Source organism: Amphiprion ocellaris, chromosome 10 (genome assembly GCF_022539595.1).
Source record: "Amphiprion ocellaris isolate individual 3 ecotype Okinawa chromosome 10, ASM2253959v1, whole genome shotgun sequence".
In the NCBI taxonomy this organism is placed as follows: domain Eukaryota; kingdom Metazoa; phylum Chordata; class Actinopteri; family Pomacentridae; genus Amphiprion; species Amphiprion ocellaris.
The window spans coordinates 18,679,659-18,694,847 of record NC_072775.1 but is presented as its reverse complement, the minus strand read 5'-3'; the positions used below and the strand labels follow the sequence as shown (position 1 = coordinate 18,694,847).

The 15,189-nt window shown below is 38.5% G+C and overlaps 1 protein-coding gene across 2 annotated transcripts in view; it reads left to right on the top strand.

Moving 5' to 3' along the window:
- The window catches only part of LOC111568697 (adenylate cyclase type 1-like), a 36,062-nt gene that overhangs the window by 14,041 nt on the left and 6,832 nt on the right, over positions 1-15,189 (top strand). For both annotated transcript variants that reach the window (XM_023270464.3, XM_023270465.3), the window contains exons 5-8: positions 9,333-9,460; positions 10,477-10,635; positions 11,175-11,316; positions 12,671-12,826. In XM_023270464.3, coding sequence (XP_023126232.2) covers positions 9,333-9,460; positions 10,477-10,635; positions 11,175-11,316; positions 12,671-12,826 — 585 coding nt within the window. The remainder of the gene's footprint in view (positions 1-9,332; positions 9,461-10,476; positions 10,636-11,174; positions 11,317-12,670; positions 12,827-15,189) is intronic.

Here is a 15,189-nt window from a genome sequence, read left to right as displayed (position 1 = left end):
CGCTTACAACTTGCCATTGTGAGGAGTTTTACAGAGTTGTAGGTGAGCTGCTGTGCTTGAGCTGCAGCGAGTAAGGAAGGGTGGATGGTGAAAGAGGCAGGTTATATCTTCAAATTCTAGTGAAAACATCAGTGTAGAGCTACATCTCAGCCATTTTGAGGCATGAAGAGATTATTTTCTTTTAAAAACAACCTAAATATATAACTTTGATTCACTGAGATGAGTATTTAGAGTCTCAATCAATGACTGCAGAGGAACTTTAAGCTTTTTTTTTGCCTTTATTTCAAAGAGGTTGCATTTATTTTAATGTACCTTCAAATGACACGTTTTCACTTTCATCTCCCAAAGCAGTTTGGCTAGAAGAAATGATAGCTTGAACTATGTCAATTTTCTTGCTGTTGTGATTTGAGCTGTCTCATTCTTTTACTCACAACCCAGTAGATTGGTCTGATCTCCGCCTGGCTGCTAGCTGAGAGCCTTGTATTACACTGAAAGGCTGTCCCCAGCCATGAAAGTTGTCATCAAATGTTCTAGCCTTGCCCTGACCCAAAGCCCCACTCATTCTGATCCACTTTGGCAGGAAGTGGCAATGCCAGTGACTCACAACTGTGGTCACTGTGGGCACGCAGACTCCTCTCCTTCCATACGAAGAGCGGGCGATGCCACATGGCCACTGGGCATCATCTCATAATACCATTCCAGCACCATCCCCACACCACCTGTCCACTCTTTGGACTTGTCAGGCTGCATGGGAAGTGGGCCAGGAACACAGTGTTCTCCTAAAGTGCTGTTGATGTAGCAGACCAAGGCTCCTCTCCTCTCCTCCCTCTAAATTTTTAACACAGATGAATATAAGGCAAGAAATCTGAACCGAGCTTCATCAGAAAGCATCCGCTCACTCAGTCTGACCGCACTCCCCTCTCCTTTTAAAATCAGGTAGCCCAGTTTGTGAATTTCACACATAGTCACCTAATGTAATTTTAGCCATCAGATAAAAAAAGGATGACATTTTTTATGACAGTTTGCAGCTTCAGCTCTGACGTTCACAGATGGAATGCACTATTTCTGTTCACCCAACCTGTGTCCAAGAGATAGTGCACACTCAGAAGTGCACAGCTTAGGATTTCAAACCAATCTTAAGTGTTATCATCGGCGAAGTTAACTCTACTCGTCCATCCGACACAGAGCTGCGTTACTTCCTAAATGTAAATTCAGTATTAAGCCCACTTTTAGCTGTGGTTTGGTCACCATCAACTCTTATGGAACTATTTGTCCCTTTAGGTGTTGAATGCTTCGCTACGTTCACCACCTTGTTTCCATGCATGTCCTTACTTTAATGTCAGGTAACATACAATAAGCTGATGACAATATTGAGACTGAAAGAAAAGAAAAAAAATATGCTGGCTGTAAAACCATTTCAAACCAAAAAAAAGAAGAGTTTAATAACACTGAAACACTGGTGATCTGCAGAATTTTGGTGATAGTTCTCATGGGGTTTATCATTATGAGCAACCTCTGGTACTGTCAGTAATCTGAGGTCAATCATGTCACGGTTTGCAAGTAAATAAGCAATGCCCCGATGGAAAGAAAGCACAGCAAATGTGTTGTCTTATAAGCCAACAATCAGAATTGAATCAATTAAATAAAACAAAACACACTCAGTCCTGGATCAGATCCAGATTATAAATACAAATTTAAGTTTTGGTTAAAGTAGAACATCAACAGGCTTAAGTCTCAGTTTTGTACAAATCTATACCTAGCGTATCAATGAATGTGTCTTGATCATTATTTAGCTAAACAATACTTATTAAAGTATAAATCCACAAATGGTTACTACCAAAAAATAAAAATAAAAAGACAGAACAAAAAAACTCTGCTATGCTATGATTTAAAAAAAACACTTTTGAAAGTTTGATCCTTTACTGAGTTCATCAACTGATCGGCCAACAGTGTAAAGAAAATAGTATTAAAAGACATTAAAAAAAACATTACTTCATCCTTCTTGATCTGCACCTTGTTGAGTAGGGAGGAAGCTTTGAAAAATGAAGCTTACAGGAAACCCATTCACACTGATCAGTATTTGCTGTTTGATTCCCACCACCCACATGAGCACAAGCTGGGAGTAATTATAACTCTTCACCACCAGGCTGAGAATCTGCCGACTGCCGCTGGGACCGAAGACAAGGCGCACATCTTAGGAAAGCTTTGAAACCTTATCACTACCCAAACTTGGTCTTTGTCGAAGCTGTGACAATATCACACCAGGCTGACACCCAGAACACACACAGTAATTATTCCATACATGGGTGAATTGACTGGGTTTACAGTACTGTAGAAATGGTCCAAATTTTTTTACTGAGATTCACATAAACACAGCATTTTTTTTAAAGAACAAGAATAGAAGAAGGACATTTATTTGAAAATCAAGAATGTAAATTGACATTCCTACTGGTCTTCTTGAGGCTGCCTCACTCTATAAACACGTCCTCTCTAACAGTTTCTAACAGTCTGTCCAGCACCCGAAACAACAGCTTGGGCTGTGAGAGGAACTCTGTGATTAATTCATGGTTTGTGTGGTGCTATATACCATTAATAGCTCTGTACTGGATGAGCTTTTGTGTCTGTATGCATGCATGTCGGTGCTCCTTCCGCAGCATAGTTTTCACAAAGCTTTTCATTCTTGTCTCTCTTTTCTCTCCTCTTGCAACACCTCCCTGCATCACAGCTTTCAGACTCCTCCGCTCCTTGTTTCTCAGCTTTTTGATTGACACGCAGCAGCCTACTTCCCTCAACTGTGTCTTTTATGCCCTGTGGTTCTCTGCACTCTTTTCCTCTTTCGTGTTTCCATTTTTAGGATGGCTCAATGATGTATCTATCTACTGTCTCTTACTTCCTCGACAAGATGGAGTTTCCTTTTCATTCACCCGTATATGGCTGTGAACGCTTTCAGAAAAGCCTTCACCACATGTGTAATTTGTAAATATGCTGAAGTTTCAACGATTCATGATCAAATTGTTTCACTTTATTCATTTTTTTTTCAGTACGGTATTGCAGCTTGAGCAACCTGAGACAAGTTTTATAAGCAATCAAAAAAAAATAATCATGGGGAAACTGAACTACTAGCCAGAACAAAGAGTATGATAGCAGAAAAGTTAACTTTGAAAAGTCTGTCCAAATGTCTTCATACACCTGCAGGTGTACTGTGAATAAAACAAAATCCTGTGCCGGATAAAAATATAGCAAATCCATCTGGCTAGGATGCTAACAAAAACGTATTACTCTCAAACTGAGCACAGGAACTGTTCACTGCCCACATGGTGACAGCTGTCCGCCAGAAACTAAAATCTGGGTGTAAATACAATCAAATAACCCTGTTTGGGTTCGTCTTATGAGCAGTTGCAAGGATCACTATCAAGTCCTGCTGTTTCCCTCAGATGCCTGCGTGCTAAAAAAAAAACTGTGGACTGAAGCAAAACCCAAACCAAACAAGCCAGCTTGGGTTCTTGACAGAGTGAAAAATGCTTCTGCTTCATGAGAAAAACATTGTGATGGTTGATGCTGCATTGAGCAGAACGGAAGTAACCTTAACTTGCATAATGTTGGGAGACTCAGATAAGGCAGACTTACAAAACAAGCTCAAAACTGAAGCAAAAATACGAAGATATAATGCTTTTTTTAGTTGCTAATATACATCAAGCTAGATCTTGTACTTTCCATAATGAACATGGAGGGTCTTTTGTCAGATCCTGTCTGATTTTGACCTAATCATTCCTCGTTTTTAAAACAGTTTTTGTTATAATACTGTATTCTCCGAGCCCACACAGAGATAATCCTAAAGACATCGTCATCAGGGTTATTTATCAGATTTGACAAAGCTCTCTCCAGAGCCACGAAAACATTATGAAGCTGTTCTACCCTCATGTGCATAAAATCTGGGGATTCCAAATGCACATTTTTATCTGAAAACTTGTCATATAAGGGGACAATATTATGGAATCTTCTCATTTTTCAGTTTTATTTTTGAAGAGGGCTGCACAGCTAAATACTGATTTCATGCAGAGGCAGTAACTCATCTTGAAGTGTTTATACTGTGATTGACAGAAAACTGACAAGGAACAAAACTACAGTTTAATAAATAAATATGATGTAACTTTAAATATATATAGCTTTATATAGATTTGGAATGAAGATGCTCACAGAGTCTTAGAATCAGACTAATTCCTGGGGAGGTTTTCCACTGGTCAGATGAGGAAGAATCTGGGCTGCCAATGAAATCACAATGTGAAGGACAGCCTCCTTAAACAGTATTCATTTTTGACAGTTTGGTCAATATATGTGCAATACTTCTGTCACTGAAATAATAAATGGTCTTTTAAGATGCATTTTTACATAGAATTTTTTGCACAAAATTACTTTTGTAATGTTGAATGCAATCTTTTATTTTTTTCCCTTATGATTATTGTCTTATATATATGCATATGCATAAATATATATAATTTTATGCTTGTTTAATTTGTGCTTCATTATAGTTGATGTTATTTGACTGCTGTGTATCAATTGCTTGCTGCTAATTAAGATAATAGATATGGAAAAAATGTGTGTTGTTCTTCAGATCTGATTCAGTGTGTGTGTATTTGTGCCGTGTAACTCACACAAATCCATCAGGCTACTTGGGCGTCCAAAAATATGAATATATTTCAAGTACATTTCAATCAGGTTCTTTGTATCCTTCCAAGAAAACACTGCTCGTTGTTTTCAAATCTGATCAAATATTCAGGAAACCGGTGCCATCCTTGAACATAAAACAGTCTTGGAAAAAAAAAAACCCTGAACATTTGTTATTTGTCATATCTGTTAAAAATATCTACATTAATAGCTTTATTTCACAGATTTCCAACACCCACTCGCTCCAACCCACCAGGCTGGGGTGGGAGGAGAAAGTGGTGATATATGTTTTTCATTTGTTGTTGTGCAGAAATGAATGCAAATCAATAACAGAGCTTGCTACTAGAGGAAATATCCACCCATATTCAGAGATGTTGAGAGAACTTAGCGCTTGGTGGACCCCTTGTAATAAATCACTGCCTGTCTGCATTGATGAAATGTTGACATGAAAATACTTCAACTAGCCAAGGTGGAATGAAATAATGCTGAAAATATGTAATAGCCTAATACAAAATGCATAAAAAGTGTGATTACTTGCAATTAAAATCAGCAAAAATGTTTTTGAACATAGTGCTGCTACTGTGGTCAAACAGAGGACAGATTCAGAGGCAGGTAGTTGCAAACACACCTTCTGTCTTTTGACCTTTCAACCTTCCACAGTTACAGGAGTGGAAGTTCTAATCTTTAACCTCATCAGCACAGCAGTGATCTCTGTCTTTGTCTCAGAATATGCACTGCTCTGTCCTTCAGGGACTTGAAATGAACTGCTACTTGCTGCTGCCTCATCTTTTTTCTTCATAATCATTTTCCGAATGTTCCCCATTCCCTGCATTTGTGTCTTTGTCTCTGTGCACAGACTTGTTGGCTAATTTGCATTCCTGCAAGCATATGGGTTTACTCTATGTAGGTGCCTGGCAATATGACTGCACCACCTCATTAAAAACAGGACTTAAACTGGGATCTGAAAATTGCTGTTAGTTGTGCTTTCTTTCTAAATGAAAATATAAAAGGTGCCAAACTCCACCTGTCTCTAATACACTGTGTACCCATCTTTCTTCTGTACTGATGACCACCCAGATTGCCCACAATGCTTCAGTCACATGACAGCAGTAATCCTGCTTGGGTCTGAATCCGTTCCTAAGCTCTCACACTGCAGATTAGCACAGGAAAAGTACAGAGTAGGAGACTCTGTAAGTACCAGGGCTTCCCCTGCTTCCTGTAGCTTCAGTCATGCCTCACTATAGCACCATCTGTTACTGCTCCACTTTGCCCTGAGTTACCCTGAAGAGGCCTCAGTGCCTCTGCTATGACAAACATGAAGAAGAGAGTATTTAAGTGTCATAAGTAAAAACTCCCTGTACCCACTGTATAGGAGAATAAATGAAGATGCAGCTCACAGGATGACAAATTTACTTAGTGAGCAAATAATCTTGTCTTTTTTTGTTGGCCTGTGTAATGTAATACTTTTGCTTGAGTCAAGACTCATCTTTAGAATGATACAGTAAAAAAAACGAATTTAAAATGAAGCTCAGTGCTTTCATTATTTAGACAAATTCTTTGAAATTAAGCTAATTTAGTTATTAATTTTAGCATAGAGATTTTGAATTTTGTAGATTATTACAAGATCGATGGAAATAACATTTTTATATCCTTAAGAAGGAAATTAACCTTTTAGGACTGGTGCTTGATATTATTTTGGCTACAGGTATGAGGAAACCAAACACAGCCACTTAAAATTTGGCTTTGATAAATGAATAAAATATTCTAAATCCCTAAATTATGGTTTTACTTTTCAACCATTTCTAACATCATCTGGCAGTACAGCAGGCCACACACTGAACTCACCCAGGCAGGGCTGAAAATATATGTATCAGTTACTTGCTTCTTTTGTGTTGAATTTAAATATCAAGAGACAAGAAAAAAAGTAAAGGAAAATAGCCCAAAGTACATAAGTGAAAACAGAGGTAGAAAAATAAAAAAATACAGGCAAAAATACAATTTTACTGAATGCAAATAAGAGTATGTCAAATCTAGAAAGGCATACTCTGTACAATAAGATAACCAAGACCAGTGAAATAGTTTATTTTTCTTATCTTGCAGAGGCACTAAATATGTATGAAATGTAGTCATTATTAATATTGTCCTCGAAATATAGTAAACACTGGGTGAAAATATGTATAATTATATGTTATATTGTATTTACATAAAGGTATGATGTATTTGTACAGTATTTATCTAATTATTGTTTTTGAATAATTTTCATTTCTCATTTAAATCAATTGGGAATTCAGGACACTAGTTTAACAGAACATGTCTTTTCCAGGCAAATACTATGAAAGCTGCTCAGCGTACTGTTAGAGAATTGTACTCTTTCCTTAGCTGTGTGTCTAACACTGGATGTATTTCACATGAACAGCCTCCACACCACGGAACACTCTATGACCACAGCAGGTGGAGGTTCCACAGGACAAACACAGTACATGTTGCTATCAGGTCCTAGCTCTCCTGCTATACTGAAACTCACATGGTTTCCATGTTAAAAATAGAGCATCCATCTTGTCTTGTGCCCACCGATGTGCATAATTATGAGTCTTTGTGCTCTTCACATGCGTGGCCAGCAATCCCATTACCTCCATGGAAACAATAAAGGGTTATGAGAAGGCGCCCACGGTAACCTGGTCTCCCTGGTAAAATGAATGTCTGTTGCTCATATCCTCTAATAATGGGTTATATTTGTAAGCTGTCTCTTCATGCTACTGTGTATTGTCCCTAAAGAGTGAGTGTGACTCACCTTATTCCCTAAAGTGAGACTGATCCTTTGATTTAGCACCATATTGTGGGAGCCACTTTAGTGTTGGTGTAAGTTCAAAATCTCAAGAGTTTACAGGAGATAATGATCAAGACGTACAAACATCTGTCCGTGCGGAGACTCATTATTCTCTCTTTCCTTAATTTTCATCTGTTACTCTATTGATTTGTATGGCTGCATGTGACACACAGTCACGTTCATCTTCTTCTCTGATAACTTTTTCAAATATGGTTGATGTGTCGCATTAGCATCCCAGAACCATACAGTTATACAGTAGCTGGTGTTATTAGTAATTCTTTCTTTAAGCTGTAACTAACCACACTGTAACTTAATTACTGTAGATTAGAGAGAAGATCGATACCACTTTCATCCACTAAATAGGATGTTAAAGCCAACAGCGAGTTACCTTAGCTTAGCACAAACATTACAAGTGAGGAAAACAAAAAGTTGCTAAGCTATCTGTTTGCATGACAGTTGTATCAATCCTCCGATCGCATTCTTGACCAGAAAATGTTAAACCTTTCCTTAAGCGATTTTTGATCTCTGTTGTTTTGGTCGTTCATAGGAAAAGCACCTATGAAAAATGTAAGAATGCCAGCATGGTCCAGATCCCACATGGCATGGCCTATGACACATTAACTGGGACGCTGGTGTTCATTAGAACACTTAGATAAAAAAAAGATGCTTTGCAGACTTGAGTTGAATTAAGGTTTATTTGATGAGAATTTTTAGCTCAGACACTGTGACCGTTTTAAAAATTTGAAGACGTATCTGTGCATTTGTCTGACTTGAACTCTCAAACACCAATGGGCCCACTGAAGAAAACTTAGTAAATTACAAATCTTTCATTTCACTAAAGTTTGGGATCTCTTAGAAATGTCCTTATTTTGAAAGAAAATCTTTTTTTCCAATGAAAATAATATCAAATTAATCAGGAGTACAGTCTAGACATTGTTAGCTAAATGACTATTCTAGCTGGAAACAGCTGATTTTTAATGGAATATCTACATCTTAAATTTCCCTCGGGATTAATAAAGTATCTATCTATCTGTCTGTCTGTCTGTCTGTCTGTCTGTCTGTCTGTCTGTCTGTCTGTCTGTCTGTCTGTCTGTCTGTCTGTCTATCTATCTATCTATCTATCTATCTATCTATCTATCTATCTATCTATCTATCTATCTATCTATCTATCTATCTATCTATCTATCTATCTATCTATCTATCTATCTATCTATCTATCTATCTATATCCTCTATCTATGAATGCTGGACAAAATCTGTATTCCTTCTACAAATCCATCAGTGTTGTCTTCCTCACAGGGTAACACATTTTGTACATGTAGCTTCATCTGCTATTTGCTCTAAATGTTGAAGAATAATAGATTTTGACATTTGAATTTTACAGCGCTATGATATAGATGTTACATTTAAACATTTAGACCTAACTGCACCATAAGCTCAGTCAACCTCAGAGATTGCCTTGGATAGCTTCAAGCTATTCTTACAAATTACACTCCTAGATATGGATCGGCATAATCAGTGTAATGGATAAATTATAATTAAACGCCAGAATTTTTCAATCAAGTGCCCCTGGTTTTTGACGCCACTTGTGTGACTTAACCAGAGGAAGGCTGCAATTCTGCACCCTATTATTGTGCTTTAACAGTGATTAAGCTCACCAAAATGAATAAATGTTAGTTTTTGATACTTTGAGAGTGTATAACTGCTGTAACCAGTTTTTATTCTATGAAATGTATGGATGAGGATGATTTTTGTTGCTGCCTGCCTCATTGTGATTCATCTGCTCGGAGGAGGACGTGGGATCACTATTTCTCTCTTCAATCTGTCTTCCTGATTGACAGGAGAACCACTGTCGCAGGATTAAGATCCTGGGGGATTGTTACTACTGTGTGTCTGGACTGACCCAGCCCAAGACCGACCACGCCCACTGCTGTGTGGAGATGGGTCTGGACATGATTGACACGATAACGTGAGTCTTCTATTAGGCTGTCATCTGGTTTTCATGTGCGACCTGAGAACAATGTTAACATTCTAGACTGAAGAGGCACCGAAAGTCAAAAAGACATATTTAATCTTTGTTTTATTCTTAGTACACTGAATTCTAACACCGAGCATCTGAGCAAGCTGAATTGCAGTTGGTGGAGAGAAAAGTCTTTAATGGAGAAAGAAGAGAAGCTGCTTTATTTTTTATTTTTTTTTATTGAGTTGGAAAGCGTTTGTTTTCCGTTCATAGCCTAGATAATTTGGAAGCAAAATAAGGACCGAAATAGGAAAGTTAGAGACGCAGCAGACGATTAAATCAGATACTTTCATGATTCGACTGAAAGCCTGTTAATTAAGATTAGACTTTTTCTCCAACACTGATTAAATAGAAATGCTCATCGTAGCCATCTTTTTTTTGTTTTTGATCTATTTTTGGTTGCAAGAACAAAGCAGTGTTTCTGAACAGTTTTTGTCCACATCTGGAAAGGTATCTATTTCTAAAAAATGCTTGTAGTTACTGATTTTGTATCCTTAATTTAGGATGTGCATCTGACCTCAGTTATTGTAGATAAAAGGTTGCCTCTAATAGTAGCTACGATTTGCGTGGATCATGATAAGAGTGGTTAATATTACAAACTGCGAACAAATGCTCCTTTCAATATTATGTGTGCATTTCAGTTTATGAACAAGTCTAGTTTGGCAGATTAAATTATTATTAGTGTACATAGGCATCAAATTCAGTAAGTACATTGTTTATGTAGAGTAAAGCACATCATAATGCATTATAAGGGTCACGTTGGGCTGTATTTCTTGTGCATCTCTTCTGTGCTGCTCTGTCTAATTATAGAGATACTGTAACTTTATATATATATATATATATATATATATATATATATATATATATATATATATATATATATATATATATATATATATATATATATATATATGTATAAATATACTGTAGCTTATGTCCTCCCTCCGTATGTTCTTTCCCTACAGGTCAGTAGCAGAAGCCACAGAAGTCAACCTAAACATGCGTGTGGGCCTACATACAGGTCGGGTGCTGTGTGGAGTTCTGGGCCTCAGGAAATGGCAATATGATGTGTGGTCAAATGATGTGACCCTGGCCAATGTGATGGAGGCAGGAGGACTACCTGGGTCAGTACTGAGCACATTACAGGAGTATGAGCCTCAACAGCCATGGACACCATTTGTCTCTATTGTTGTGCTCTGGAAAAATGAGTAAATATTTGTCACATTTTTTTTACTGTTTTGATGGCGATATTGTTAAAATACAGGCAGTTGATTTTGGACAAATCAGAAAACAAGGCAAACTGCAGAGGAGACACACCTCAACCTGACAGGAAATTAAATCAAAACTTCCAAGAGAAAAGAACTGGAACTGGAATCATCTCTGGCATCTTCGAAATGGAAACACACGTATTGATCATACTTGAAGTGTAGAAAAAAATAAAGGAAAACACCTCAGCACAACTGATTTATCTACATATTTCTTGAACTTGCATGGAGCATTTTAAATTGGCAATTGGAAGAAGAGATAGATCATGTCTGGTTCTGCCCAAGCACAGTTTCAGAACTTGTTTTGACCCTCTGCTTTGACATTTGAATCTTCTGCAAATGACCTCCTCAGAATTTTTTGTGCATCATGTGTTGTGCTTTCCATGTTTGTGCCACAGGAAAGTTCACATCACCAGATCTACGCTCGAGTGCCTAAACGGAGACTATGAGGTGGAGCCTGGAAATGGTCATGAAAGGAACGCCTTCCTCCAAAAACATGAAATAGAAACCTTCTTTATAGTGCCATCTCACCGACGGAAGGTATCTTATTGCAGTTTTATGCTGAGGAATGCACGTTTAACTAGAAGAAAAAATATGAAATTAATAGCAGTAGTTGTTCTACTTTAGTAAGAGCCTCAGATGACACTGACTATTAGACTGTGGCCTCAGCTGAACCTTCTAATACCTAGACAGTGTTCTCTATAGCTTCTGCAGTATGCTAATCCATATTAATGGACCTCTATGGTAAGTCAGAGTAGGCTGGAATAGCAAAGGAGGCTTATCATGACCAGTTGTTACCTCTGTGCTGAGATCTTTAAGCCAGCTGGGAATATAGAGTAGTGTGACTACAGCATCTAACGTCCTTCGATGGAGCTCTCACACATTTCTTGTTGAGCTGATCTCACTTCCAGCTTGTAATAGATTGAACTGGGGCTATAAAGAGAGTGAGACAGAGAGAGAGAAAACAGCCCGGGGCATACATCATCTCAAATTTACACAGTCTGACAAACTTCCAGAGATACGTGTGTGTCAGTGCATACACATGAAACACGCACATCTCCAACAGATGTGCCACAAGCAGCTGGAGAGGGAATTTCAGTCTTGTTTCTATATAACTCTATAAGGCATCCTCTCCTCTCCTCTCCTCTCCTCTCCTCTCCTCTCCTCTCCTCTCCTCTCCTCTCCTCTCCTCTCCTCTCCTCTCCTCTCCTCTCCTCTCCTCTCCTCTCCTCTCCTCTCCTCTCCTCTCCTCTCCTCTCCTCTCCTCTCCTCTCCTCTCCTCTCCTCTCCTCTCTCCTTATTATTTCTTCCAGCAGGTTCCATGTTATGCAACATAAGGCTTGCTCATAGGTTACTCGGTTCCTTTTGCGAACCAGTAACATCGCAGTTGCGTGCATTTTTCTTTTATATGTGAGAGACTTTGCTAATCCTCTTAATATAGCTGAGGGTTCAACTTCATCAAAGTCATGGCTCAGAGAAAAGATGTGCCCTGACATGTGCTGAATAGGCTGCGACTCCCGCTTAGGGGCAGCTTTGTGTACCAAACAATACATATATTTCTTATTACAAATGACATACAAACATTTCCTTAAACCCTTTCACGCACCATTACTCTTCATCACTTTTCCTAAGACAGCTTTTTGACAGAGAAACGAGGGCAGCGGTTTCCTAATACTATTAAAATCACCTAAGGGATTGACCTACCTTATTTTAACAGCTTTCTAGTTAAATTCCTGAGCCTGGTGATAATGATTTGCGATCGTGTGTGCATGAGCATGTGTACACGTGCATACTGTCCAGTGCCTGTGCATGAGTTATAGACCCTTATATAATATATGCTACTGTGTCGGGTATCATGACTTAATCCTTGTTCCCATTTCTTATCTGGTGACAGATATTCCCAGGATTGATTCTTTCGGATATAAAGCCCGCCAAAAAGATGAAGTTCAAAACTGTGTGCTACTTACTAGTGCAGCTTATGCACTGCAGGAAGATGTTCAAGGCTGAGATTCCCTTCTCCAATGTCATGAACTGCGAGGACGGTGATAAGGTATAAACTCTGTGTCTGTGTTGACGTTTCTGTGTTTGTCTCGTGCTGTGATTTACTAAAAGATATACAATCTAGAGTTTGGTACAATGTAAGAATTATTTAGTAAAGGCTTGTTTGAATGTGAACCGATCTCTTTATTTAAACCCCAACTTCAATCTTTCTTGTTGTTATTCATGTTGACCTGCAGGAAATTATTGCTTTTATTGAAGTTTTATTGTTGTGTCTTGTAAAAAAAAAAAAAAAAAAAAAAAAAAAAAACTCACTTCAGGCCTTTTGCAATGCAAATTTGTTTCAGACATAAGCTTAAGCTCCATAGAACAGGGTCTCAGGCAAACACTAGAGGAGCCACAAAGTGTATATGCTGTTTTGTTCATGATTTAGTTGTGTTTTGTCAGTTATGTGCACATGGGGACGTAGATAATGGATAGATGGTTCCATATCTGTCGCCGTTACACCAATGCTGTTTGTCTATTCATTGAACATTGCACTCATGCAGTGATCCTTGCAGTACAGCTAGTGTGAACTCCTAGTAAGGCTTGACGATGCTTAAAATGCTCCTCAAAAGGTCCTCCAGTCATTTTCTGGGCAGTTTGACTTCTATTTTTCTATTTTGCCTACAGTTAAGCATTATTTTAGTGGCAACAGAAAATATAAATATTTTTTTGTTGATCTGTGAGCTACGATTTTGTTTTATGAACTAGTGAAAAAATAATGCAGTTTTGTGATTATTTTAAAAGATGCCCAAACTTCAAATATCTTCAGATACACGGCTTTTACAGGGTGGATTCTATATCCTTAGGGAATTGAGTTTGATGGAGAGATGTTATCGCAGCGCACGATCCTATTAGTTATAATGACATTAGTATGTTGGTCCTGCCAGAGACCAAAGCACTGATTCCCCTGTATATACTGTCAGTGAAACTGGGAATCTGGTTAACTGTTAAAGAGCTTATTTGACCTTGTGTGTCTGTAAAGAAATCATGTGGTCTGGCAGCTGTACAATTACTGCACCGGCTGTTTTAACATGGATTTCCAGGTGCATGTGTGTGCACGTGTGTGTGTGTGTGAGTGTGTGAGCAGTAAATGCATTCATGTGCTGTGGATATATACAGAGCAAGTTCACACCTTTGCATATCAGGATTTATACCCCTAAAAATAGTACACTCAAAGTTAATATTTTTTTTCTTGGGTTAAGACTAAGATAAGGGTTTGTTAGGTCTGTGGCAGTAATGTTTAAGCTTATAAGTATAACGACATTTGTGTGTGTGTGTTTGTGTAGCTCGCCCAGTTTGGGATAGAATCACATAGACAGGGTGTTACATATTTGTCAAGCGCCGTTTTGCTGTAAATTTAAACATGTGTTATGAAAGCTTGAATGAGCATCATCTTCCTGCTTTTATAATGTTGCCCTCAGTGTTGTAGCTACACTCCATGCTTGTGTGTCCCCTCGTGTCTACGTTACCAGTGATGACAGCCTCCTCACATGGTAGACAGAGTTCAGATTAGTGTAAAACAGAAAAATGGAAAGGGGTGACAGGTTATGTCATACATAAAGCTTCCACTGAATGGTAATTTTACATTCACACCACACACAGTTGTGCAAAATGAAATAACATATGCATTCGAAGCACAGAGGTGAGCGATATGAGGGACAAGGGATGAATGGATAGGATTTTTGGTGCAGCAGACATGACTGCATGATGTGTCCTGTGTTACACTGAGCACAATATGGAAGGAGAAATCACCATCTGCAGGCCACTGTGTTGCTGCCTTTTCAATAACCCAAAAAGGATATGAGGGATGCACAGAGAAAAACAGAATAGAATTGGGGGCACAAGAAGAAATGCATGAAGGAAGACTAACAGTAACAGGGAAGGAAAAGAAGTGAAAATGTAAGGATGGATGAAAGGAGGGAAAACAGAAGAATGCAGGGAAGAATTTGGAAGCATTAGGAAAAGAAATGAAGGAAGCAAGGATGAATATATAGAAAATGGGCAGGAAGGAAGAAGGAAAGGTCGTGAAATAATATATGGCAGCAGAAAATGTACAGAGGAGTATATAGAAGCATGGAGATAAAGCACAAACAAAGTAATAATAGACAGGCGCAAAGAAGACAGAAAGAATGAAGCAGGGAAAGACAGAAAAGGATGAAATCAATGGAGTCTGTGAGCTGCACACATCCATGTCATGTCATGAACTCATGAACACTCTGATGATCCTTGTTCACCCGTTGCTCTCCTACTGTGCTGAGCTGCACACTTCAGGCAGCATGCTCACTTACATGCACAGAGACACACACACAGAAACACACACATATGCACGCAGACACACAAACATCCGCTCTGCCATGTTAACTCTCTGGC